Source organism: Pristis pectinata, chromosome 37, assembly GCF_009764475.1.
Source record: "Pristis pectinata isolate sPriPec2 chromosome 37, sPriPec2.1.pri, whole genome shotgun sequence".
Lineage (NCBI taxonomy): Eukaryota > Metazoa > Chordata > Chondrichthyes > Rhinopristiformes > Pristidae > Pristis > Pristis pectinata.
Window position 1 is genome coordinate 7894815 of NC_067440.1, and position 27866 is coordinate 7922680.

Here is a 27866-nt window from a genome sequence, read left to right on the forward strand (position 1 = left end):
ATCGGTTTAATGAAATAGTACAGAAAGGAACAGGTGCAAGTTCATGTTCAAATGCACCACCTAGTCACAATGTTTATCAGCCCACCATATCGTGTTACTGTCTCTCTAAAGGAAGAGTGAAGGTTTTAAAAGAACAGGATTATATCGAGTGAAGCAACAGATTTAACGTGATATTGCTACTATACATCTTAAGGGGATTGTGTGAATCTGTTGAGTCTTAATGCCATTTAATGGGACATTTTGTGTTTCTCTCCACAGGGAAAGCTCGAGATAGTTCCATGGTAGTACACTTGACGAAGTTCTAGTTGGCCACACACTGCTGCCAGAAGCAATGTGTCCAGGCCACATATTAAATGTCCACCTACCAACTGTCCATCAGCCACCCCTGCTGGAAGGAGTCATGTTTGCAAAGGGCTTTGGGTGCCACATTTTCTTTGTCTGCCTTGCACCCCGTGATGACAGTCAACACCCAGCTGTCACTGAACTTACAATGTTGCTTGCCAGCTCGGATACTTTCCATCGCCTCCTCTCCCATTGCTGCTAACCCTCCACCAGCCCCGAGAATTCCCCTGGAACACTGTTCATCAAGACCCAAGGCTAAAATGACAGGCAAGAGGAAACCATTTATTTACGTCCACAAGCAGTTTGAATAATTCCATTTTCCAGACCTTAGAAAGACTGTTCCAAAAAGTTGCTCTGCTACCACCTTGGCTTCCAGTATCTCACCACACTTTGTCCGTGCCTCTCTCTACACATTCCACTTGTTTCATTGAACCGAGAGAGAAAGTAGAAAGTGATAGAAAGCCAGAGGAAGTAAAATGAGAGGGACAAACAGGCAGAGGAAGGGAAAAACAGAGAGGGATAGAGGGGGAAACAGAGAGGGAAAAAAGGATAAACAGAGAGAAGAAAATCCAAAGAAAGACACTAAAGAGAGCAACAGAGATGTATTCTGCACACAACTAGAGAGAGAGAAATGGCAGTACTACCATAACGAGTGAGAGAGAGTCAGTCAGAAGGAGTGTCGGAGAGTGAGTCATACGGAGAGTCAGGCCTGAGAAAAAGGGAGAAATATCCCTAAAAGCAGGTAGATATGGAAGGGAAGATGAAGTCAGACAACGTTCAGGACTCCTAAATGAATAAAAGACTCTAACACTGCTTTTCTATTTCCTTTGGTGTTGACACCAGAGAGAGAAAGAGTCGCCCACATACAGATAGGTAAACTAATGCAGAGAGGCAGACAAAAAGATATTGAAACGTCCCAGCAGGTGGGAGGTGTGAGGCACCAGAAATGTGGCGAATTGCTTCCTCCTTGTGTCCACAGAAGCGGACCAATACCAGGGTTTCTCCACTGCTCATGAAAAGCAAAGACCAGCAGTGGTGACTGCAAGGTTTGTGTATTCCCAAAAGCACTCTGCAGGTTCTGGAGACAAAACAGGTTCTGGATGTGGAACTGTCATTGTAACCACCACCCACACCACCCCCCCCCCCCCACCCCCCAATCTCCTGTGTTAGATTTCCTTCCCATTGTTTTTTTGTTGTTAAAAGGATGTCAAATAAAAATATGTTTTGTTTCCCTTTCACGTTGACTGTCTGTGTTGGTAATGACTATGCCTCAGCCTATCTGGATCACCCATCTTCAGGCTGGGCTCCTTGTAATCCTCTCTCTGAAACCTTGCAGTCTTGCACTGCACCGTGTTGAACTTTGCCTGACTAGCTCTTTAACTGGCCACTCACCCACTCTGTCTCCCGAGACTTGAAAATGTTCTCTTTTACAAACATTGGACCATTTCTGTATCAAATCTATTTACACCACCGTCTTAGACAATGCATTCCAGAACCCAACTTCTCAATGCATTAAAATAATTCCTAATTTCTGTTTGATTCATTAGCCCAGTTTCTTCAATTTATGCTGCTCATTGACATTGTTGCTGCTTGAAGCAGTTTCTCCTTATTCGATAAATAATTTTGAACGTCTCTGTTGAGTTGAAAAGTGAGAGAGGATTTGCTTGGAGCATATTAGCTCCTGACTGGTCTTGACAGGGTGGCTGTGGAGAGCAGTGGTAACAGAGTCTGAAAAATTTTAAGGCACAGATCGATTATATTCTTGGTAAGTGAGGATATGAAAGGTTATTGCAAATTAACAGGAATGCGTAGCAGAGAGTACAATAAGACGATAATCTTATGAAGTGGAAGAGCAGACTTAAGGGTCTGAAAAGCCTACCTTGTTCCTAATGCTTAGTCTTCTCTCCATAAAGAGCATGATTTCCATTCACTCCACAAAACAGAACCCGCAACCTGGTCTATCCTAGTAGATCACTTTTTTGCTCAGTTCCATACTTATGTGGTTGTAGCCCCTCTTGAGTGTTTGAAGGAGCACCCCCCAAAGTCTGGTTGCGCTTCAGCCCTGGTCTCCTGATAATTGGACGCCCAGTGTGGAGGATGGGGCAGGTGATGCTCCTGGGTTTGGCCAAGGTGACCATTCACAGGTCTAGGCAGTAAGCAATCAATGGTTCCAGCCTGCTCCTCTTCCAAGGATACACCCGTGCCCAGGTGTCCCTAGAGCATGCAGTGTCCACTGGCTCTCTGGATCCCTTCCCGAACTGGTAGGCACCACAGGGGCCTGAATGAATCCTGGACAAGGATGGTTGTGTTTTGATTGAAAGTTATGTAAATTTTGTTACTATTTAAACGGAAATGAATAAATATTGTAAAATGTGCATTTTTTGTAAAAGAAAATGTACATTCCTTTGTTCCTACTTCTTCACGACTTGAGGCAAACTGCCTGACCTGATCCAAAACTGGCACAGGTAGGTCTAGTTTAAGGGCTCCCCCAAGTACCAGCCTGTCACATTGTCTCCACCCCACCAGCCCCTACTGCACTAGCAAACAACCAACCAAACCCAGCAACTTCCAATTCTGCACACTGACTAGAGGTTAAACCCAGAACTGATCATCAAAGCTAACCCTATACCCTGACCACCAATTCTACCCACTCCAATTCCCATGCACCCACCCTCATCTCAGCCCCTGAACCATGAGCCGTGGAGTGCATGGAGAGAAGGCCTCAAGTGTGCTGTACCTTGGCCCTCCAGCAATGGGTCCTCTTGACCAATGTACAACACTTTTCTATTTCTTGTGGGAGGAGCTCAACCTCCCAACCAACACCCCACTTCTCTCCGAAGCACCACCATCCCTCTGCCCTAATCCTCAGCGGGATATTTCACCCTTAGAGAGATGTATTTCAGCTACACCAGAACTTTCTGGGCACAGGACAGTAAAAGGAGACATTATGAGGACAGATAGTGTTGACTAGGCTTCTCCCTCAAGCATCAGAAGGTTATTGGGCAAACAACTGCTGTCATACTCATGGAGACATAGAGTCCTACAGTACAGAAACAGACCCTTCATCCTACCACATCCATGCAGACCGCCAAGCACCCATCTCTACTAATACCATTAACTAGGACAATACTATGCCCAGGGCTTGTCTAGAAACCTCTTAAATGTGAGAGTCTCTGCCTCCACCACCCCCCTCAGACAGTAAGTTCCAGATTCCAACTACCCTCTGGGTGAAAAGGTTCTTCCTCAGATCCCCTCTAAACCTCTTACGCCGTACCCTAAAGCCCATGCCCTCCAGTTATAGGCTCCTCTGCTCTGGGGAGGTTTCCTACTATCTAATCTATGCTCCTCATAGTTTTGTAAATCTCTTATTTGTAAATCTCATAGTTTGTAAAACTCCTTCAACAAGGAGTTGTTGGAGAAGGTGGGGATGGGGAATCCGAAATTAAAGTCATATGGCCTCAACATCAGAGCCAGGCCAGGCATAATTTTATCAGACCACCCAATGCCCCCAACACCCACACACACATCCCACCCCCCCACCCCCCCCTCCCACACATATACACACACACACACACCCTGTCCCACTCTTTTATCTGGAGGATAAACCATCAATGAAACAGAGGCACTCATGATAACCTGGTCCAACTTTGTAGAATGTGAATTGATTCAGGAGAACAAGCTTTCAAGAAGAGGGACATGAGGCCCAGGGCACTAAGGGTTAAACAGAGCATGGATGGGAGGATCAGTCAGTAGGGTTGGTTATCAGTGACCATGGGCGGGGCAGGAGGAGGGATAAGCAGCTTAATGTGCAGGCAGCTCTATCACTGGGTGACAGTGGGACTCCGGTGAAAGGGTGGTGAGTATTGCTTTAATTTGCAGCAAAGGTTCTATTGGTGTGTGGGCAAACTGTGGTTAATGGAGTTCATTGTGGGCAAATGTGAGGTTGTCACCTCAGAGAAACATGGAGAGTAGCAACCTGAGGGACAGTGGGGAGATATCGGAGTCTAGACAGGTACAGAAATGAACTGAAAAGTCATTAGTCTTCAGGTCGGGAAAGTTGTGCGTAGGGGGACAGGTAAAGCTGTGGTTAAACACAGCCACCAACTCCCGTTTCCCCCACCTCACTCTCTGGAACCTGGAATCCTTCACCCATGAAGTGTCAGCGAGGCCAGAGGAGGTCAAATATACACTGCAATACCCAAATTGAATAATTTATGTTGGGGGGGGGGTTAGCATTGAGGATTACAGAACCAAGGCGAGTAGTGGGAATTAAGATACAAATCGAATACAATCTCATGAAATGGTGGATGGATGGGCTGAACGGCCTCCTCCTGTACTTATGTTCCTGCGTTTATGCTCTATTTCATTCTCATCCTGTTATCAGCCTCTATGCTACCACTGAATTTCCACTGAGTTGTGTCTATAATCCGAATCTCTGGGATTCTCTGAAAGGGCAGTAGAATTCACACTTCACCATGTGTGTGTGCGTGTGCACGTGTTCACATGCATATGATGCCACCTCTGGTCCAATGGGCAGCTGGGGATATTTTTACTATATTAAAGGCTTTTTATAAAAAACAAGCCATTCTAATGTCTCTCCTGTGGTGAGCTATCGTGAGTTTGGCACGGTGCAGCCAATAGAACCCTGCCTCACAGCTCCAGGGGTTCAATCATCACCTCGGGTGCTGCACAGCTTACGTGTTCTCCCCGTGACCACGTGGGTTTCTCCCGGGTGCTCCAATTTCCTCCCACATCCCAAAGACCTGCAGTTTGGTGGGTTAATTGTCCGCTATAAACTGCCTCTAGCGTGTGGGTGAGGCGTAGAATCTGGGCGGAACGTGGGGAGAATAAAATGTGATCAGTGTAGATGGGTGCTCGATGGTCAGCGTGGACTCAATGGGCTGAAGGACCTGTTTCTGTGCTGTATGACTCTGTAACTAAGGATTGCTGATACCCCCTTGAGGTCTACCCACCTCTTCTGGATGGACAAGCATTCACCCTTTGGACATTTGTAATTTCTTGTTGTTTAGGATGTATTTGAAAACTACCTCTCATTGCTCTGCACTGCAGCTCACATATCGGGCTTGAATGCCAGACAGTGGTCTTGGGAGAACAAACAACAGACTTCAGTGTCCATCATTATTAAAACACATTCAAAACTCGCAACTACTAGATATCAGTCCAGCATCATAAGTAATAGACTGTGGTGCCCAATAAGTTTTACTAGACCACACTTGGCATTCTGTACACATTCTGATCTCCACATTATGAATGAAATATAGACCCCAATGAGGATGGAAATAAGGTCAGTAAGGGCAATACAAGGGCTGAGAGCTTGCAGCCATCAGGAAGGATGGTGCAGCAAGCAGTGCTGCAGCTTCACCGCTCCGGAGACCTGGGTTCGATCCCGACCTCCGGCGCTGCCTGCTTGAGTGTGTCTGTGTGGAGTTCGCACACTCTCCCTGTAACCGCGCGGGTTTCCCCGGGTGCTCCGGTTTCCTCCGACATCCCGACATGCGGGTTAATTACCCCCTAGTGTAAATGGGTGGCAGGAGAACCCGAGGGGAGGGGGGAATTGATGAGCATGTGTGAGAGAGGATCAGCTGCAGGGTTCAACAACATAATTGAGGGTTTGAGGAGGTGAGATTGATCTGATTGCTCCCTTGGGAGTTGGTATGGACACGATGGGCTGCATGGCCTCTTTCTGTGCCATAATAAGTAACGAAGCAAGTAAATACATTGTTAGCAGAAGAGGAGGGATTTCCCCAGTGTCCTGTACAATATTAATCCAATGATCAACATCAAATGCGTGGTTGATGGTCCTTGAGCTGTTGGGCCTTTTCTGTACTGTCTCTTTCTATGACTCACTAAAAAACAGATTACTGTATCTGGTCACTAACATGCCATTCCTCGTGGGAGCTCTCTGTACAAATTGCAATGTTTCCGACAGAACTATAGTACCAACACTTCAAAAAATACTTCAATGACCGTGGGGGTTGTAACAGGCACTATAGAAATGCAAGTTCCGTCTCTCTTTGTTTTCACTATAAGAGCTGCGAATGAGCACTTCTGGGCCAGGCAGAGTTTTGCAAACTTCTCCAAAGGCCGCTCTTAGCAGAATAAACAGAAGAGCGTCAGCTGGTCAATGACTGGTGTGACACAACACTTCCAGCAGAGACAGCCAGACTCCCTTCCACTCCCGGCGACTGTCAGTCCCACAGGAAAGGACACGACTCATGCCTTTCCTCCAGTACCCGACGCCTTTTCGCTGGTGTGACTTCAGACCACACTTGGAGTTCTGCACACAGTTCTAGAGTCCACATTGCAACTAGGATAATTAACACGGCTCAAGATGAACCTGGGATAGCCGAGGACACTACTGGAATGGAGAGGCTGTATCCACCAGGAAAGGCTGAATAGTCTGGATGGAAATTGATTGACAGCTGATGTCATTTTAGATTAACTCAAGTTTACTGGGAATGTGGAACCAAGCTAAGCTAAAATGCGCTGAAATAATGTCTAAGTCCTTTGCTGTTAATAAAGATGCAGAAAACTAAATGGAAAGTTAAAAATTAGTTCAGACTCTACTAGTCTAAAAGACAGCAAGTGAGAGAGATGTCAAGGGTTAAAAGTCCTGTTGATAGTTTACCAGCCAATGTTGATTTACCTCAGTCCGCTTGGATACCAGAGCCAACATCACAGAAGGTGAAGGTTAACCTTCCCCACTTATTTGCAGGTCCGTTGGTCTTTGTGATATCTTGCGGAGCAAACAAAGCGTCATAGCAAGAGTGACAACTCTTTCCAAAGAGCCGCTGGTGTCAAAACTGGCGCTGTGTTGCAAAGGTCACAAAAATTCCCGCTAGATCAGAAACATAGAGACCCCGTGACATCCAGGAGCTGCAGGTCGTCCCAAACTTTTCTGTCCTGTGCACTTACACGTCCCAAGTCCCTCGGACTGACACTGACCCTCACCCACACACTCATGGTCACAGCCAACACTGACTTCCGCTCAACGCCTCAGTTCTAAAATTCCCTGGCTTGTTCTTCTCCCTGGGACCACTTCCAGTGATGTTTGGCATCAAATTTGTTTAACAATTATTCCTGTGAAGTGATTTGGCAAATCTTAAAATGTTAAATATAAATCAAATGGAAGGGGCTTGATGCATTGGGATCCTGTACGTTGCAATTGAAGGGCAATGAGTTTGGCAGTGGAAGTAAATTGAAAGGGGTTGACTCCATTGGGATTCTGTGAGGTGAGAGTGAATGGGGGGGTTTGGTCCTTTGGGAATGTACAATGGTTGTGAATGGGAAGAGGTTGGGAATTTGGGAACTTGGGAGAGAGTTTGTTCATTGGTATCCTGCACATTGGGAATGGATGGGAAGAGGTTTGGTCCATTGGGAGTTTGTACTATGCGAGTGAATGGGAAAGGGTTTAGTCCATTAGGAATTTGTACATGGGAGTGGGTTGAATCCATTGGGATTCTGTACATTGGGAATGAATGGGGACTTGAAGAGAATACAGTTAATAGTAAAAGGCATGTCAATGACTCACTGGATATGGTTCTCGGTCGTGATACTAGGGGTCACCACTTAAAAACAAGGGGTCGCTCATTTAAGACAGAGGTTGGTGATTCTTCATTTCTCTCAGAGGTTTGTGGGAATTTGGAACTCTCTTCCTCAAAGGGCAGTGGAAGCAGAATCTTTAACTATTTTTAAGGCAGAAGGAGACTGATTCTTCAAGGAGGAAGCACGGTGGCACAGCAGGTAGAGCCGCAGCCTCACAGCTCCAGAGACCCGGGTTCGATCCCGACCTCCGGCGTCGTCTGCGTGTGGAGTTTGCACGTTCTCCCTGTGACTGCTTGGGTTTCCCCCGGGTGCTCCAGTTCCCTCCCACATCCCAAATACCTGCGGGATCAATGAGCTAATTGGCCGCTGTAGATTGCCCCTAGTGTGTGGGTGAAGGATAGAATCTGGGGGGGAAGCAGAGAGAATGTGGGGAGAATAAAATGGGATTAACATTAGATTAATGTAAGTGGGTGCTTGATCGTTGGCACAGATTTACTGGGCCAAAGGGCCTGTTTCTGAGCTGTGTGTCCATTAGGTGGAAGGTTACTGTGGGTTGAGCTGAGGTTACAATACTCAGATTGGCCATGACATTATTGAATAGTGAAGCAGGTTTGGTGGGCTGAATGGACTCCTCCTGCTCCTAATTTGTACATTTATTTACGGTTAAAAAAAGACAATTAAAGTAGAGACACAAGAGTCTGCAGACACTGGGACCTGGAGCAACAAACAATCTGCAGGAAGAGCTCAGTGGGTTGAGCAGAGCCAAGTCCTGACGCAGCATCTTGACCTGAAATGTCAACAATCCCTCTGCCTCCACAGATGCTGCCCAACCCACTGAGTACCTCCAGCAGCTGGTTTTTTACGTCAGTAAGGTAGATCGTTTGGTCCTGGTAAATTGGTTTATTATTGTCACATGTACCAAGGTACAGTGATAAACTTTGTTTTGCATGCCATCCATACAGATCATTTCATCACATCAGTACATCGGGGTAATACAAGGGAAAAGTAATAACAGAATGCAGAATAAGTTACAGAGAGATTGCAGTGTAGGCAGACAATAGGTGCAAGGGCCAAGACAAGGTATTGGTATTGCTATTGGTTTATTATTGTCACTTATACTGAGTTACAGTGAAAAAATTGTCTTGCATACTGATCGTACAGGTCAATTCATTACACAATGCAGTTACATTGGGTTAGTACAGAGTGCATTGAGTTAGTACAGAGTGCATTGAGGTAGTACAGGTAAAAACAATAACAGTACAGAGTAAAGTGTCACAGCTACAAAGAAAGTGCAGTGCAATAAGGTGAAAAGTCACAACAAGGTAGATCGTGAGGTCAGAGTCCATCTCATCGTATAAGGGAACCGTTCAATAGTCTTATCACAGTGGGGTAGAAGCTGTCCTTAAGCCTGGTGGTACGTGCCCTCAGGCTCCTGTATCCAATGGAAAAAGAGAGAAGAGAGAATGTCCCGGGTGGGTGGGGTCTTTGATTATGCTGGCTGCTTCACCAAGGCAGCAAAAGGTAAAGACAAGAGTCCAAGGAGGGGAGGCTGGTGTCCATGATGCTCTGGGCTATGTCCACAACTCTCTGCAGTTTCTTGCAGTAGATTGTGAGTTCACCTTTGCTGTGGTAAAGCCAACTCCCCATCAGCCACCTTCGATCCACAGGCCCCATCAAAAAGACCAGCATTACAGTACAGGCAACACAGCTGCTGTAAGAACTCCAGTTCCTGGAAACCCACGCACCGCCCAACTCCAGAGGAGGTCACTGCCCTGGCTATCACACCACACACTGGGTATCTCCACAGTATCACACGCTCACCGCCCTCCTACACACGGAATCCAGATGTGTGCTCCTGAGAGATAGCAAGGTCGGAGACTGCTCAGGAGCTGCCTCACCCAACTCCCAGTCAACTTATGGCTGGAGATTCCTTCTACCCAAACCGGGCTCTGTGAAGGGCAGGAAAGGTTTGCACATAGTCCAAGGATCAGCTAATTTATTTTTTAAATTCATGTTATATTTCACTTTCTTATAATTCCAAGGAGACCTTTCCATCAATTGAGTATAAATTGGTTTATTATTGTCACATGTACTGAAGTACAGTGAAAAACTTTGCATGCCACCCATACAGATCATTTCATCACATCAGTACGTTGAGGTAGTACAAGGGAAAACAATAACAGAATGCAGAATAAAGTGTTACAGTTACAGAGAAAGTGCAGTGCAGGCAGACAATAAGGTGCAAGGCCATAACGAGGTAGATTGTGAGGTCAAAAGTCCATTTTATGGTTCAATAGTCTTATAACAGCGGGATAGAAGCTGTCCTTGAGCCTGGTGGTACGTGCTCTCAGGCTTTTGTATCTTCTGCCCAATGGGAGGGGGGAAAAGAGAGAATGTCCGGGATGGAAGGAGTCTCTGATTTTGTTGGCTGCTTTCCTGAGGCAGTGGGAAGTGTAGACAGAGTCCACGGAGGGGAGGCTGGTTTCCGTGATGTGCTGAGCTGTGTCCACAACTCTCTGTGGTTCCTATGAACTCACAGAGCGATCACATTCCCCACTCATATTCCCTGTACCTGTACCTATTCTCCCCACATTCTTGCATATTGCTCCAACGCATTGAACTAAAGTATAATTTCACTGACATTAAACAATCCAGAAGCTGGAGTTCAAATCCCTGAATGAAAGCCCCTAAAGTCACATAGCACGGAAACAGGTCTTTTGGCCCACCGAGTCCGTGCCAACCAACAGCCACCCACTCACATTGATCTCATTTCATTCTCCCCATGTTTCCATCAACTTCCCCCAGATTCTAACCCTTACCCAAACACTAGGGGGGCAATTAACCCACCGTCCCCGCACGTTATTGGGTTGTGGGAGGGAACCGGAGCATCCGGGAGAAATCCACACAGTCACGGGGAGAACGTGCAAACTCCACACACACACACACACACACACACACACACACACACACACACACACACACACACACACACACACACACACACACACACACACACACACACACACACACACAGCGCCGGAGGTCAGGATCGAACCCAGGTCTCTGGAGCTGTGAGGCTGCGGCTCTCCAGCATTCTAAGGACACCTATTTTTATTGAATTTTTGGGGAGTCTAGACAGTTGTTTCCCATGAACTGAGTGCTCGTTTGACATGTTTGATAATTGGTCACATCAGTGGGTCTGCACTCCTGGCTTGGGTACAGATGGCAGGTTTCCTACCCCGAAGTGCGAGCAAACCAGAGGGGCTTTTAAGATTCAGTAGTTTGTGGGTAGTTTTGCCAATGTTCTTTAAGTTTTAGGTTATTAATTGAATTTTCACAGCTCCAGAGACCCGAGTTCAATCCCGACGCTGTGTGTGTGTGTGTGTGTGTGTGTGTGTGTGTGTGTGTGTGTGTGTGTGTGTGTGTGTGTGTGTGTGTGTGTGTGTGTGTGTCTGTCTGTCTGTCTGTCTGTCTGTCTGCCTGCCTGTCTGTCTGCCTGCCTGTCTGTCTGCCTATGTGTCTGTGTCTATGTACATCCGTGTGTGGAGTTTGCACAATCCCTCTGTGACCCCATGGGTTTCCCCCCGGGTGCTCCGGTTCCCTCCCACATCCCAACGACATGCGGGGTCAGTGGGTTAATTGGTAAATTATCCCCCTGGTGTGTGGGTGAGGGGTAGAATCTGGGGGGGGGAGTTGGTGGGAATGTGGGGAGAATGAAATGGGGTGGGTAGAAATGGGCTGTTGATGGTCGCCACGGACTGAATGTTTCTGTGCTGTGTCGCTCTGTGACTCTGTGTAAATCATTGTGCTGAATTTTAGCATTCCCACCCTGATCCTCATGTCCCAGCAAAGCTTTCCACCTTCTCTCCGTAATGTTGTTCAACCCCACAACCCTCCGAAATCTTGGCCTTCCTTAAATTCCCTGAATTTGGTTGCTCCATCACCGATGGCTGGTCATGAAATTCCCTCTCTAATCTCTTCCCTACTTCTGAAAAATGAGGAGTGATCTTATTGAAAACTCTGGGGTCCTGAGGGGCTTTGACTGGGCAAATGTTGAGACGTCTAGTGGGAGAATCTTGAACCAGGGGACATAGTTACAGGATAAGGGGGTGGTCTTTAGTATGGGGGTGCATAAGAATTGCTCAGGGTGCTGAATCTCTGGAATTCTGGGCTGTGGAGGATGGATCATAGAGGAGGTGGATAAGTGTTTGAAAGATCAGGGATTGAGGCCATGGGACCTGGCACAGAAGAGGAGATGAGACCTGGAGTAAGTCAGATCATATTGAGTGGTGGGACAGTCTTGAGGAACCAAGTGACCCACTCCTGCTCCTAATTTCTTGGGTTCCCCACCACAAGCACCATCCTCTTGCAATTTATAAAGCCTTAAAACTGGCAGAGATTTGCCAAGGTTTCATGCCATTCCATTGCTGTGAATGAGCCATTGTGCTGTGTCCTTAGAGTCAGGAGTTTGTGGGTTCAAGCCCCACCCTGGGACTTGAGCACCCAACAGTCCAGGCTGACCTTCCCAGCGAGGGAACGCTGCACTTTCAGAGGCGCTGCCTGCCAGCTGTCAAACCCAATCCCTCTGTCCTTTCACATGGATGTAGATACAGGTCCTGGGAGCAGTCTGGAGGTGGGGAGGGGAGATATCACCTCCCTTGCTGTTTGTGGGAGCTTGCTGTGCACTTTTCCTGCAAGTACAAATTAGAACACAGAACAGTACGGCACAGGAACAGGCCCTTCGGCTGAAGGTATCTGCACCGAACACGATGCCAAATTAAACCAAATCCCTTCTGCCTGCATATGATCCACATCCCTTCACTCCCTGTCTAACAGCCTCTTAAATCCTTCTATCTTATACCTGCCTCCACCACCACCCCGGTAGCTTTTTCCAGGCACCCATCACTCTCTGTGTAAAAAAAACTTGCCCTGCACATCTCCTTTAAACTTTCCCCCTCTCACCTTAAGTGCATGTCCTCTAGTATTTGACATTTCTACCCTTGGAGAAAGATTCTGACCGTCGAACCTATCTACGTCTCTCATAGTTTCACAAACTTCTTTCAGGTCTCCCTTCAGCCTCCGACGCTCCAGAGGAAACAACCCAAGTTTGTCCAACCTCTCCTTAGATCTCATACACTTTAATCCAGTCAGTATCCTCATAAACCTCTATTACACCCTTTCCAAATCTTCCACATCCTTCCTGTAATGGGGTGACCAGAACTGCACACAATACTCGGTGTGGTCTAACCAAAGTTTTATACAGCTACAACATAACTTCCTTATTATAGTCAATGCATTCTCATACTCGGTACCCCAACTAATAAAGGCCAGCATGCCGTACACCTTCTTTACCATCCAATCTACTTGTGTTACCACTTTCAGGGAGCTATGGACTTGGACCCCCAAGATCCCTCTATACATCAAGGACTTGGACCTCAAGATCTCTCTCTACATCAGTAAATTAGTTGTAAAATTCCATAGGGATGTCCCGAAAATACATTGGTATTGGTATTGGTATTGGTTTATTATTGTCACTTGTACCGAGGTACAGTGAAAAACTTGTCTTGCATACCGATCGTACAGATCAATTCACTTCACAGTGCATTCAGGCAGTACAGGGTAAAAACAATGACAGAACAGAGTAAAGTGTCACAGCTACAGGGAAGTGCATTGCAGGTAGACAATAAGGTGCAAGGTCAAACAAGGTAGATTGTGAGGTCGAGAGTCCATCTCATCGTATAAGGGAACTGTTCAATAGTCTTATCACAGTGGGATAGAAGCTGTCCTTGAGCCTGGTGGTACGTGCCCTCAGGCTCCTGTATCTTCTGCCTGATGGGAGAGGGGAGAAGAGAGAATGACCTGGTGGGTGGGGTCTTTGATTATAAGGGCATAAATGCATAATCTAGACGAGTCTCTCCTCGTGATGCGGAAAACTCCGACTCAGCTGGAAAGCAAACAACGAGTTAACAGCAGTGGTCTTTGGCCAGACCTGGCCCCTCTCTGACACAGCACATTCGAGGAGGGAGCCCTCTCACCCCTAACCTGCGAACTGACTGGAGCACTATCAGTTGTCACACAGCTGGTCACACCCTGCCGAATGTTCCCCAAGCCTGCTTCGATTCTCAGTAGCTGATCAATTAAGAGAGCTTTGCAGGAGTTGATTCTGAAGCTAGAACTTCCTTATCACTGAGTATGGGGAGTTTGGCATTGAGATCGATGGTATTGAAAATCAGGGCAGGCTTGAGGTGCCAAGTGGTCTACTCCTGTTTCTCTGTCTCCGATCTCTCTGAGTTGGCAGTGAGCAGTGATGCCAAATGTGAGGTTCCACAACTTGTCTTTGAACCTTGTAAACATCAGACACACCCCCCCCCCCATGTATCCGAAAGACAAACATTCATTGTTGCGCACTTTTTAAGATTCAAGATTTCTTTATTAGTCACATGTACATCGAAACACACAGTGAAATGCATCTTTTGCATAGAGTGTTCGGGGGGGCAGCCCACAAGTGTCGCCACGCTTCCGGCGCCAAAATAGCATGCTCACAACTTCCTAACCCGTACATCTTTGGAATGTGGGAGGAAACTGGAGCACCCGGAGGAAACCCACGCAGACACAGGGAGAACGTACAAACTCCTCTCAGACAGCAGCCGGAATTGAACCCGGGTCACTGGCGCTGTAATAGCGTTACGCTAACTGCTATTGGGCACTGCATTCCGTTATTGTTTTTACCCTGTACTGCCTCAGTGCACTGTGTAATGAATTGATCTGTACGAACGGTATGCAAGACAAGTTTTTCACTGGAGGAGATCAGAGGTTACGTGAGGGTAGATGGTCAGAGTCTTTCCCCCAGGGTGGGAGCACAAAAATGAGAAGGCGTAGGTTTAAGGTGAGAGGCAGGAGATTTAAAGGGGATCTGAGGGAAAGGTTTTTTACATAGAGAGTGGGTGATATCTGGGACACACTGCCAGAGGAGGCAGTGGAATCAGATACAGTCACTGTGTTTGGCAGGCATTTAGACAGACACTTCAATAGGCAAGGTATAGAGGGATAGGGACCTAATACAGGGAAATGGGACAAAAAGTTCATCATGGATGTAAGGGCCTGACGGTTGTCGGGCTGGAGGAGGATACAAATACAATGCCATGAAGAGGTTCGTAAGCAGGGGCCAGGATTTTAAAATTGAGGATTTGCTTACATATCATGATCCCGCAACATTTAAGCCCAGCCCCAAGATGTGACGGCTAATCTCCCACACAAGCTTGCCTCCCCAGTTCAAGCGTATGTGAGGGACATTGGTTGTGGCGGGGAGGGCAGAGGAACATATCTGATTGGGAAATGGGTGGGGACTGAGTGTGGGAGAGGGGAAGGGACTGTGGTCTTGTGCTTATCTGTGGAGGTTTGTGTGGAGATTCGATAGGTAGAGAAGAGGGAGCGGGGGGGGGAGGGAAGGGAGATAAGGGGAGGGGGTGTTGGACAATGGAAAAGGAGAGGGATTGGGGTGTAGCTATCTACTGAAGCAACACAGTGGCGCAGTGGTTAGAACTGCTGCCTCACAGCTCCAGAGACCAGGGTTCGATCCTGACTTCTGGCACTGTGCGTGTGTGTGTGCGTGCACGTGCGTGCACATATGTGCGTGTGTGTGCGTGCGTGTGTGTGCGTGTGCGTGTGTGTGCACGCGCGCATGTGTGTGGAGTTTCCATGTCCCCCCGTGAACACATGGGTTTCCCCCGGGTGCTCCGGTTTCCTCCCACATCCCAACAACGTGCGGGGTCGGTGGGTTAACTGGCCGCTGTAAATTGCCCCCCTGGTGTGTGGGTGAGGGGGAGAACCTGGGCGAAGTTGATGGGAATGTTGGGAGAATTAGGTTTAAGGTGCTGGGGAGTAGGTACAGAGGAGATTGTCAGGGGTAAGTTTTTTACTCAGGGAGTGGTGAGTGCGGGGAATGGGCTGCTGGCAACGGTGGTGGAGGTGGATACGATAGGGTCTTTTAAGAGACTTTTGGATAGGTACATGGAGCTGAGAAAAATAGAGGGCTATGGGTAAGCCTAGTAATTTCTAAGGTAGGGACATGTTCGGCACAATTTTGTGGGCTAAAGGGCCTGAACTGTGCTGTAGGTTTTCTATGTTTCTATAATAAGAAGGGATTAGTGTAAATGGATGGTTGATGCTCGGCACAGAATCATTGGGCCATGCTACAGGAGTCTATGAGAACACTGGCTCAGTACCAGTGGGATTGTGTGTTGCTGTAGATTAGCTGGCGCACTGGGTGTCTCTTTGGAGTCTGAGGGTGGTGAGGATGTGTGAGGTGTCAGTGAATACTTCGAGGGACGCTTTATTCTGCGCGGTTTAAGGGTGTTAGCTTCCGATTAAAGACTGCACTATTTACTGGGAAAGCAATCACAAACGTCTTGCATTTCTTTGGCGAATTCTTTCCCCCACAACCACCGAAGTATGGCCTCTTGGCAGACAAAAAATGGGCAAGTGAGTACTATTGGCTGCGTAGTTTATTTCAGTAGCATCGATTGAGAGCAAAACACCTTCACAGGAGAACACCCCTTCTCTTTGCGCTGTCAAGAGATCTGAGGGGCAACTTATTCCATGCAGAGGGTGGTGAGTATATGGAACAAACTGCCAGTGGTTGAGGCACATACAACAGTGTCACTTAAGAAGCACTTGGATAGGTACATGGAGGGACGGGCTTGGAGGGATATGGGCTGAACACAGGAAATTGGGACTAGATGGGTGGGCACCATGGTCAACATGGACTTTTTGGGTCGAAGGGCCTGTATCCGTGCTGTATTGCTCTGTGATTCTATCAACAATGTGCATCTGATAGAGAGGAAAGCCAAAGTCAGAGTCAAGTTTATTGTCATAGAACAGCACAGAACAGGCCCTTTGGCCCACAATGTCATGCCGACATAGCTAATCCCTCCTACCTACAGAATGCCCACATCCCTCCATCTTCCTCTCATTCATGTGCCCATCCAAGCCCCTCTTAAAAGCCCCCAATAAATTTGCCTCCACCTCTGTCAGGCAACGCATTCCAGGCATCCAACACTCTCTTCTGAATCTACCTCCTCTCTGCACATCTGCACAAGTCAATGTGTGCACAGGTGCAATGAAAAACTTACTTGCAGCAGCATCACAGGCACAGAGCATCAGATAGACAACACTCGCCAGAAAAACATAAATTAGACATAAATTATACACAATTTTTACAAGAAAGAACCCAACTAGAAGGAAAAAAGGTCCATTTTAGTGCAAAGTGATCAAAGGGGCTTTGCTCTGAATTTTGACAGTACTGAAGTGGCCCATATGTAATTATCATCTCTTCTTTGTACAGGAAATACACAGAACTGAGGAATAATTGAGTTTGAGGAGGATGGAAAAGATCAGATCCGTGCTGTCAAGTACAGTGAGTACCTCATCCCAAAATTAATGGGTTTGTCTCTGTGTCCCTGAGGGCTCAGAATCCACAGGGGTGCATGTGTTGGGACCCAATGACCTCAATCTCACATTCTCCTCTTGGGCGTCTTTAATGCCAGCAGAGGAACCATCTGGGATCCTGTCGGGGAATGGTGGTGTATTGGGCAGGTTACCGGGTCAGCAATGCAAGGGCCTGGCCCACAGATGGGCTTGAATCCCACCCGGGGATCTGGGGAATTTAAATTCACAGAATAAATCGGGATTAAATGCTCGAGTTGTAATGGCAATTGTGTAACCTGTTAGGAAGGAAGTCTGCAGTGCTAACCTGGCCCTGGATTACACACAACTCCCAATGCACAGCAATATTATGCTGCAGCTTTATAATACTCTGGTTAGGACGCATCTGGAGTATTGTGTTCAATTCTAGTCACCCCATTACAGGAAGGATGTGGAGGCTTTGGAGAGGGTGCAAAAGAGGTTCACCAGGACGCTGCCTGGATTATAAAATAAAATAGATATCTTTATTAGTCACATGTACATTGAAACACACAGTGAAATACATCTTTTTGCACAGAATGTTCTGGGGCCAGCCCGCAAGTGTCACCACGCTTCCGGCGCCAACATAGCACGCCCACAACTTCCTAACCTGTACGTTTTTGGAATGTGGGATGAAACCGGAGCACCCGGAGGAAACCCACGCAGTCACAGGGAGAACGTACAAACAGACAGTGGCCGGAATTGAATCCGGGTCTCTGGTGCTGTAATAGCATTACGCTAACTGCTACACTGCTATAAGGAGAGGTTGGACAAACTTGGGTTGTTTTCTCCGGAGCAGCGGAGGCTGAGGGGAGACCTCATAGAAGTGTATAAAATTATGAGAGGCATAGGTAGACAGCTGATATCTTTTTCCCAGGGTCGAATTGTCTTATACTAGAGGACATACATTTGAGATGAGAGGGGTAAATTCAAAGGAGATGTGCGGGGAAAGTTTTTTACACAGAGAGTGGTGGGTTCCTGGAATGTGCTGCCGGGGGTGGTGGTGGAGGCAGATACGATAGAGGCATTTAAGCTTCTCTTAGATAAGCACATGGATGTGCAGAGATAGAGGGATATGGACCTTGTGTAGGCAGAAGGGACTAGTTTAATTAGGCATTCAATTACTAGTTTAATTAGTTTGGCACAACATCGTGGGCCAAAGGGCCTGTTCCTGTGCTGTACTGTTCTCTGTTCTAATGTCTGTTTAGACAGTCCCTCGGGATCGTAGATGAGGCATGGGATCTAAGGGGACATTGCTTTGTGGATCCAGAACTGGCTGGCCCGCAGAAGGCAAAGAGTGGTTGTTGACGGGTCGTATTCTGCATGGAGGTCGATGACCAGTGGTGTACCTCAGGGATCTGTTCTGGGACTCTTACTCTTTGTGATTTTTATAAACAACCTGGATGAGGAAGTGGATGGATGGGTTAGTAAGTTTGCAGATGACACAAAGGTTGGAGGTGTTGTGGATAGTGTGGAGGGCTGTCAGAGGTTACAGCAGGACATAGATAAGATGCAAAGCTGGGCTGAGAAGTGGCGGATGCAGTTCAACCCAGATAAGTGTGAAGTGGTTCATTTTGGTAGGTGAAATATGATGGCAGAGTATAGTATTAATGGTAGGACTCTTGGCAGTGTGGAGGATCAGAGGGATCTTGGGGTCCCAGTCCATAGGATGCTCAAAGCAGCTGCACAGGTTGACCCTGTGGTTAAGGAGGCATATAGTGTATTGTCCTTCATCAATCGTGGAATTGAATTTAGGAGCCAAGAGGTAATGTTGCAGCTATATAGGACCCCACTTGGAGTACTGTGCGCAGTTCTGGTCGCCTCACTACAGGAAGGATGTGGAAGCCATAGAAAGGGTGCAGAGGAGAATTACAAGGATGCTGCCTGGATTGGGGAGCATGCCTTATGAAAACAGGTTGAGGGAACTTGGCCTTTTCTCCTTGGAGCGACGGAGGATGAGGGGGGACCCAATAGAGGTGTATAAGATGATGAGAGGCATTGATCGGGTGGATAATCAGAGGCTTTTCCCCAGGACTGAAATGGTGGCCACAAGAGGACACAGGTTTAAGGTGCTGGGGAGTAGGTACAGAGGAGATGTCAGGGGTAAGTTTTTTACTCAGAGAGTGGTGAGTGTGTGGAATGGGCTGCCCGTTCCAGGCACCCACCACTCTCTGTGTAAAAAAACTTGCCCCGCACATCCCCTTTAAACTTTCCCCCTCTCACCTTAAATGCATAGAGTCACAGTCACAGAGTCATACAGCACAGAAACAAGCCCTTTGGCCCAACTTGTCCATGCCGATCAAGATGCCCATCTAAGCTAGTCCCATCTGCCCGCATTTGGCCCATATCCCTCCAAACCTTTCCTATCCATGTACCTGTCCAAGTACCATTTAAATGCTGTTAATGTACCTGCCTCAACCACTTCCTCTGGCAGCTCATTCCATGTATGAACCACCCTCTGGGTGAAAAGGTTACTCCTCAGGTTCCTATTAAATCTCCCCCCTATCACCTTAAACCTGTGCCCTCTAGTTCTTGATTCCCCAACCCTGGGAAAAACACCGTGCACATTCAGCATCTCGATGCCCCTCATGATTATATACACCTCTATAAGGTCACCCCTCATTCTCCAATGCTTCAATGCAATGCAAAATTCAATGCCAAAAGTCCCAACCTGCTCAACCTCTCTCCATAACTCAGTCCCTCGAGTCCTGGCAACACCCTCATAAATCTCCTCTGCACTCTTTCCAGCTTAATGGCATCTTTCCTATAACAGGGCGACCAAAACTGGACACAATATTCCAAATGCGGCCTCACCGACATCTTGTACAACTGCAGTATAACATCCCAATTTCTATGCTCAGAGTGCCCCGAATGACGGCCATCGTGCCAAAAGCTGCCTCCACCACTGTCTACCTGCGAGGCCAGTTCAAGGGAACACTATACTTGTACTCCGAGGTCCCTCTGTTCTACCACACTCCCCAGGGCCCCACCGTTCACTGTGAAATTGAACTGGAGAGTTCACTGGGGAGTTCACTGCCTGTCCTCTAGTCTTTGACATACCAGAGAAGGGCAGGAGTCACTGCTGCCCAGTAGACATTCAGTGCAGTGCAAGGTCTGAGGTCTTGATCTTCCAACTGACCCTGAAAGTCTATCCTGGAACATTGCCGCGCAGGTCAATAGGGTTGTTAAGAAGGCATATGGAGTGTTGGCCTTCATTAGTCGGGGTACTGAGTTCAAGAGCCACAAGGTGATGTTGCAGCTCTATAGAACTCTGATCAGACCATACTTGAAGTATTGTGTTCAGTTCTGGTCGCCTCATTATAGGAAGGATATGGAAGCTTTAGAGAGGGTGCAGAGGAGATTTACCAGGATGTTGCCTGGATTGGAGAGCGTGTCTTATGAGGATAGGTTGAGTGAGCTAGGGCTTTTCTCTTTTGAGCAAAGGAGGAGAGGTGACTTGATAGAGGTGTACAAGATGATAAGAGGCAGAGATCGAGTGGACAGTCAGAGACTTTTTCCCAGGGCGACAATGGCTAACACGAGGGGACATAATTTTAAGGTGATTGGAGGAAGGTAAAAGGGGGATGTCGGGGGTACGTTTTTTACACAGAGAGTGGTGGGTGCGTGGAACGCACTGCCGGCAGAGGTTGTGGGGGCAGAAACATTAGGGACATTTAAGAAACTCTTAGATAGACACATGAAATATAGAGAAATGGTGGGGCTATGTGGGAGGGAAGGGTTAGATAGATCTTGGAGCAGGATAAAATGTCGACACAACATTGTGGGCCGTAGGGCCTGTACTGTGCTGTAATGTTCTATGTTCTATGTTCAATAAGGAATTTCGTCAAGGTCCACCTTTGCCGAGGGATATCAGATATTATCCAGGATCATAATAATATGGTCAACATTTAGCTCCAAGCCATTCAATTGGAGACTGTCGCATTAACTCTGACCTCACCGGCATCTCCCACGTCTTAACTTTTAATATATTCCCAGTTTTGCTTTTGGGAATGTGGAATCTTCTGACTTTGTGACCTCTCCATCACGAGGACCGTCACATCCTGCTGAGATCTGTCCACAATCTCCTCCAATTCTCTCGCTGGTCATCTGTACCTCTCATTCTTCCTTTAAGATGCTCCTTAAAACTGGTCTCTCTTAGACCCAGAACAAGTTGATCAATCTTGGTCAACTTGTTCTATTTCCCTCTTTCTCTAATTGGGCCTCCTCTTAAGAGTCACAGAGTCATGCAGCACAGAAACAGGCCCTTTGGCCCAACTGGTCCATGCCAACTGAGATGCCCATCACAGCTAGTCCCATTTGCCCGCGTTTGGCCCATATCCCTCTAGACCTTTCCTATCCCTGTACCTGTCCACGTGTTGTTAATGTTCCCACTTCTAAAATTCCTCTGACAGCTTGTTCTATACACCCACCACACTCTCTGTGAAGAAGTTGCCCCTCAGGTCGCTTTTAAATCTTTCCCCTCTCACCTTAAACCTATACCCTCTAGTGTTTGATCCCATATCTCTGGGAAAAAGACCATCCATCCTAAATATGCCCCTCATGATGTTATACACCTCTATAACATCACTCCTCAGTACCCCTACACTCCAAGGAATAGGAAATTGGGGAAACCGGGTGCTATATAAATGTAAGTGGATGAAATATTTGCTAACTGCTCAACTTGGGACATCCAGAGAGGTGATCGCTGAGGTGTGGTCTCCATGTAACCTCGAGCTGTGTTTCAGCCCCAGCAGAAGGAAAAACGCGCCTTCTACAGTTCCCACCTGAGCACTGGGGGCAAAGGCAGGAACGAGGTGGAAATGAAGCTGACTGAAGATGAGGCTCCAGAGACTTTAATCATGACCGATGAGGTGGATCTCATAGTTCAGAAGCCGCAGAACAAGAAGAAAGCCCTGATGTTCCTGGTGATAACCATGGTTCTACTCCTGGTTATTGGTGAGAGTCCGGCCTTTGGACAGTTATAAGCCAATGAACTGACAGGTTCAGCCAAGTTCAGACTGAGGTGCCTCTCTCCACCTACCCTGGGGGAAGGGGGACCTCGGCCAAGTGGTGAATCTGCGGGATCCTGCTGGGTGACAAATTGGGTTACAACCACGGCTAAGTGGCGCGGAGTAGTGCCCTCACCTCTCCAGCGCAGGTTCAAATCCTACTTGAGCGCATGGTCCTGGCTGACTCCTCTACGTTGACACAGTGGCACAGCGGGTAGTGCCGCTTCCTCCCAGCTCCAGAGACCCGGGTTCGCTCCCGACCTCCGGCACTTTGTACGTGTGTGTGTGTGTGTGTGTGTGTGTGTGTGTGTGTGTGTGTGTGTGTGTGTGTGTGTGTAGTTTGCACGTTCTCCCTGTGACCGTGTAGGTTTCCCCCCCGGGTGCTCCAGTTCCCTCCCACTCATGAATGGGGGGGGACAATCCATGTTGTCAGTAACCAAGCTCCCACACAAGTTTAAAGGAACCAAGTCTGCCAGAAGTGAAGCCCAGTGATTGGTTGCCATTGCTATGAAGCTGAATTGACAATTTTCATGGACTCACACAATACGGAAACAGGACCTTCTGCCCATCAAGTCCGTGCTGTGAATTGCCCCCCTAGTGTGAGGGTGAGGGGTAGAATCTGGGGGGAGTTGTTTGGCACATGAGTGAGAATATGTTACTGGGAAATAAATGAGAGAATGGGATTGGTGGGATTGCTCTGAGAGCTGGCATATACTCGTTGGGCCAAATGTCCTCTTCCTATGCCATAAGAAAATAGGAAAACGCCAAATAAGTGTGCCTAATTCCCTCAATGTTCTGAAAGTTACTTTCCAAATCATCATCCTTCCCTGGATAAATCCTTGATGGAGTTCAGAGGGATAAGGGAGGGGATCTCATTGAAACCTATCGGATACAAAGGCCTGGATAGACCGGACGTGGAGAGGATGTTTCCATCAGTAGGAGAGTCCAGGATCCAAGGGCACAGCCTCAGAATAAAGAGACGTCCCTTTAGAACTGAGATGAGGAGGAATTTCTTCAGCCAGAGGGTGGTGAATCTGTGGAATCTGTTCGCACAGAGGGCTGTGGAGGCCAAATGATTGGGTGTATTTAAGGCAGAGATTGACAGGTCCTTGATTGGTGAGGGGGTTAAGGGTTATCAAGAGAAGGCGGGAGAATGGGGTTGAAAAAAAAACAGGCATGATTGAATGGTGCAGCAGAGTCGATGGGCCAAATGGCCTAATTCAGCTCCTATATCTTATGATCTGATGGATAGAGTTTTGAGACACGTTGATGTCCTTAGAGAGAGGGACATAGAGTCATAGAGTAATATATCGCAGAAACAGGCCCTTCAGCCCAAATCGTCCATGTTGACCAAGATGTCCATGTAAGCTACTCGCATTTTCCTGCATTTGGCCCAAATCCCTCTAAACCTTTCCTACCCATGGGAAATTGTCACAGTCTAGCCCGCCCAACACACCAGGATTGGGTCAGATAATCAGGCTGCTACGCTGATTAACCTTGGTGGGTTCATCATCAGGGCCTCAGTCCCTCTCTCAGGAACATGGGGACAATCCATGTTGTCAGTAACCAAGCCCTGACACAAGTTTAAGGGAACCAAGTCTGCCAGAAGTGAAGCCCAGTGATTGGTTGCCATTGCTATGAAGCTGCATTGATACTTTTCATAGACTCACACAACAAGGAAACAGGACCTTCTGCCCATCGAGTCCATTCTGATCCATTTACAATAATCCTCATAGCAGCCAATTAACTAAGACACAAGAAGAAGGAAGCAGAGGTTGAAGGTTGTTTCTCGGGACGGAGGCCGGTGACTAGTGGTGTGCCGCAGGGGTCGGTGTTGGGTCCCTTGTTATTCGTTATTTATATAAATGATTTGGATGGAAATGCACAAGGCTCGATCAGTAAGATTGCAGATGACATGAAGTTGAGAGGTGTTGTCGATAGTGAAGAAAGTTATCGTAGATCACAGGGGGATCCTGATCAGTTAGGGAAGTGGGCCGAGGAGTGGCAGATGGATTTCAACACAGAGAAGGGTGAGGTGATGCACTTTGGAAAATCAAACCAGTGTAGGACTTGTACTATGAATGGTAGGGCACTAGGGAGTGTAATGGAACAGAGGGACCTAGGAGCACAAGTGCATTGTTCGTTGAAAGCGACATCACAGGTAGACAGGGTGGTGAAAGAAGCGTTTAGCACGCTCACCTTCATCAGTCAGGGCACTGAGTACAGGAGTTGGGACATTACATTGCAGTTGTACAAATCGTTGGTGAGGCCACACTTGGAGCACTGTGCACAGTTTTGGTCACCCTGTTATAGGAAAGATGTGGTTAAACTGGAAAGAGTGCAGAGAAGATTTACGAGGATGTTGCCAGGACTTGAGGGCCTGAGTTATAGGGGGAGGTTGGCCAGGCTGGGTCTTTATTCCTTGGAACGTAGGAGAATGAGGGGTGAATTTATAGAGGTTTATAAAATCATGAGGGGCCTGGACAAAGTGGACGGTAACAGTATTTTCTCCAGGCTAGGGGAGTCCAAAACTAGGGGGCATAGATTTAGGGTGAGAGGGGAAAAGTTTAAAAGGCACTTGAGGGGTAAATGGAACGAGCTGCCAGAGGAAGTGGGTGAGGCAGGTACAATAGGATCATTGAAGAAGCACTTGGATAGGTACATGGAGGAGCGGGGCTTGGAGGGATATGGGCCGAATACAGGAACTTGGGTGGGCAACATGGTTGGCGTGGATTCGTTGGGCCGAATGGCCTGTATCCGTGCTGTGTTGCTCCGTGACTCTAAGAGACTGCAGATGCTGGAATCTGGAGCAGCACACAAGATGCTGGGTGCGGTCGGGGCGGGGGGGGGGGGGGGGGATCAGCGTCTACAGAGGGAAATGAACGGTCAACGTTTCGCGCCGGGACCCTCCACCTTTTTTAAGCTCTTGCTCCACCCCTTCCCTCCACCTCTTCACGCTGGATGTCTCCCCTCCGATCTTTCAGTCCGGATGAAGAGCCTCGAGACCCAAAGAGGTGGAGGGAAGGGGTGGAGCAAGAGCCAGCAGACAATGGGTGGATCCAGGTGGGGAAGGGCAATATGTGGATGGAGGGAGGGGGAGAGTGGGGAGGGCGTCAGAAGCTGGGTAGTGATGTGGAAGTGACAAAGGGCTGCAGATTCCATCATCTGAAAGGAGGGGACGGAGGAGCCTGGGATAGAGGGAGGGACGTGGGGAGGGGAACCGGTGGCAGGAGTGTGTGGGTGATGGGCAGTGATGGGGGGCTTGGGTGGATCAGGGACAGAGTGGTAGCAGGTTACCGGACATTGGAGAATTCACTGTCCATGCTGTCGAGTTGTAGACCATGATGCTGGCTTTTTAATCTCTGATTATGTGTTATTAAACCAGAAAGAGCGCAGAAAAGATTCACCAGGATGTTGCCTGGACTTGGGGGGCCTGAGTTACAAGGACCGGTTGCTTAGACTAGGACTTTATTCCCTGGAGCGTAGGAGATTGAGGAGTGACCTGATAGATCATGAGGGCTCAGACAGGGTGAAAGCACGTCGTCTTTTTCCCCAGGGAGGAGGTGCTAAAAACAAAAGGACAGAGGTTTAAGATCAGAGGTGAGAGATTTAAAAGGGACATCAGGAGCAGCTTCTTCACACAAAGGGTGGTGCATATTTGGAATGAGCTGCCAGAAATAGTGGTTGAGGCGGGCACATTAGCAACGTTTAAAAGCAGTCTGGATAAGTCCATGGATAGCAGAGGTTTAGAGGGCTATGGACCAAACACGGACAGATGGAACTAGCTCGCTGGGCAACACAGTCGGCAAGGACGAGTTGGGACGAAGGGCCTGTTTCATTGCTGTGTGACTCTATGTTGGCTCCTGTCCCGAGGCAGCGGGAAAGTGTCCAGGGAACCAATCTCGCTTATCCCTCCTGTTGTCTCTTTCAACGCACGCAGCCTTTCTCCTTGGATACATCACTTTTCGCAACACCTGTAGAACCTGCCCAGCGGACACTGTGGAGTGCATGGCCGTGGTCAATGATTTTGATGATAGTTGGCAGGACACAGAAGAGATCCCACAGTCCATTCTACACTGGACTGATCTCAAGACCATGTTGAACAAGTATATCGACAAGGCCAAGATCATCGAAAATATCAGGTTGGTATCCCTACCTTCTCTAACTCTGGGAGCTGGGGTGCCACTTAATGATCATGTTCCGTCCCTTTACCCTGGTAGTTGTCACCACTAGAGCAAGGTTGACGGACTCTGCGTTGTGTCAAAGCCAGGCCCTATCCTGTGTTCAGGTAATGTCCAAACACATGTTGAAAGGGAGACAGGACAAGCAACGTCCCAGTCCCTCATACGAAATCGGTAGAGCACAGAACAATACAGCACAGGAACGGGCCCTTCGGCCCATAATGTCTGTGCTAAACATGATGCCAAATTCAACTAAATCCCTTCTGCCTGCACATAGTCCATATCTCTCCATTCCCTGCATATTCATGTGTCTAACAGCCTCTTAAACCCCTCTATCATATCTGCCTCCACCCCCACCCTGGCAGACCGTTCCAAGCACCCACCGGTCTCTGTGTAAAAAAAACTTGCCCTGCACATCTCATTTAAACTTACCCCCTCTCACCTTAAATGCATGTCCTCTAGTATTTGACATTTTTACTCCAGGAAAAAGATTCTGACTGAAAAAGATTATCACAAGATCACAAGATCACAAGATAAGGGAGCAGAAGCAGGCCATTCGGCCCATCGAGTCTGCTCCAAGGAAAAGGGAAAAAGAAATGGGGTGGGAAAAAAAGAGAGAGAAAAAAAAACTCTCATAATTTTACGAACTTCTATCAGGTCTCCCCTCAGCCTCTGATGTAATTGGTTTATAATTGTCTCATGTACCAAGACACAGTGAAAAGCTTTTGTCTGCGTGCCATCCAGACAGATCATTCCATACATAAGCACATCAAGGTCAATTCTGGTCGCCCCATTATAGGAAAGATGTAGAGACTTTGGAGAGGGTGCAGAAGAGGCTCACCAGGATGCTGCCTGGATTAGAGGGCATGAGCTGTAAGGAGAGTTTGGACAAACTTGGGTTATTTTCTCTGGAGCGTCGGAGGCTGAGGGGAGACCTGATAGAGGTTTATGAGATTATGAGAGGGATCGATAAAGTAGACAGCCGGTATCTTTTTCCCAAAGTCAAAATATCTAATACTAGAGGGCATGCATTTAAGGTGAGAGGGGGTCAGTCCAAAGGAAATGTGTAGGGCAAGTTTTTTTACAGAGAGCGGTGGGTGCCTGGAATGAACTGCCAGGGGTGGTGGTGGAGGCAGATACGATTGAGGCGGTTTAAGAGGCTCTTGGTTAGGCACATGGATATGGAGAGACAGGGACATCAAAGGGACTGGTGGAGGGAAATTGGAGAGGAATTTCTCCTGATCTCAGTCGGTGTCGGAAGAGAACGGATAGAATCATGCGATGATAATTACATGCAAGAACTAAC

General features: G+C 47.8%; 2 protein-coding genes across 2 annotated transcripts in view; both read left to right on the plus strand.

Moving 5' to 3' along the window:
* LOC127586508 (IgGFc-binding protein-like) overlaps positions 1-2374 on the plus strand; it is a 118316-nt gene extending 115942 nt beyond the window's left edge. Inside the window, exon 86 of the mRNA XM_052044520.1 lies at positions 259-2374. Within this exon, the coding sequence (XP_051900480.1) occupies positions 259-305 (47 nt within the window). The 3' untranslated portion in view covers positions 306-2374. The remainder of the gene's footprint in view (positions 1-258) is intronic.
* Positions 2375-4127: 1753 nt separating this feature from the next.
* tfr2 (transferrin receptor 2) overlaps positions 4128-27866 on the plus strand; it is a 50157-nt gene continuing 26418 nt past the window's right edge. Inside the window, exons 1-4 of the mRNA XM_052044822.1 lie at positions 4128-4198; positions 17252-17323; positions 22116-22326; positions 26320-26521. Of these exons, the coding sequence (XP_051900782.1) occupies positions 17291-17323; positions 22116-22326; positions 26320-26521 (446 nt within the window). The 5' untranslated portion in view covers positions 4128-4198; positions 17252-17290. The remainder of the gene's footprint in view (positions 4199-17251; positions 17324-22115; positions 22327-26319; positions 26522-27866) is intronic.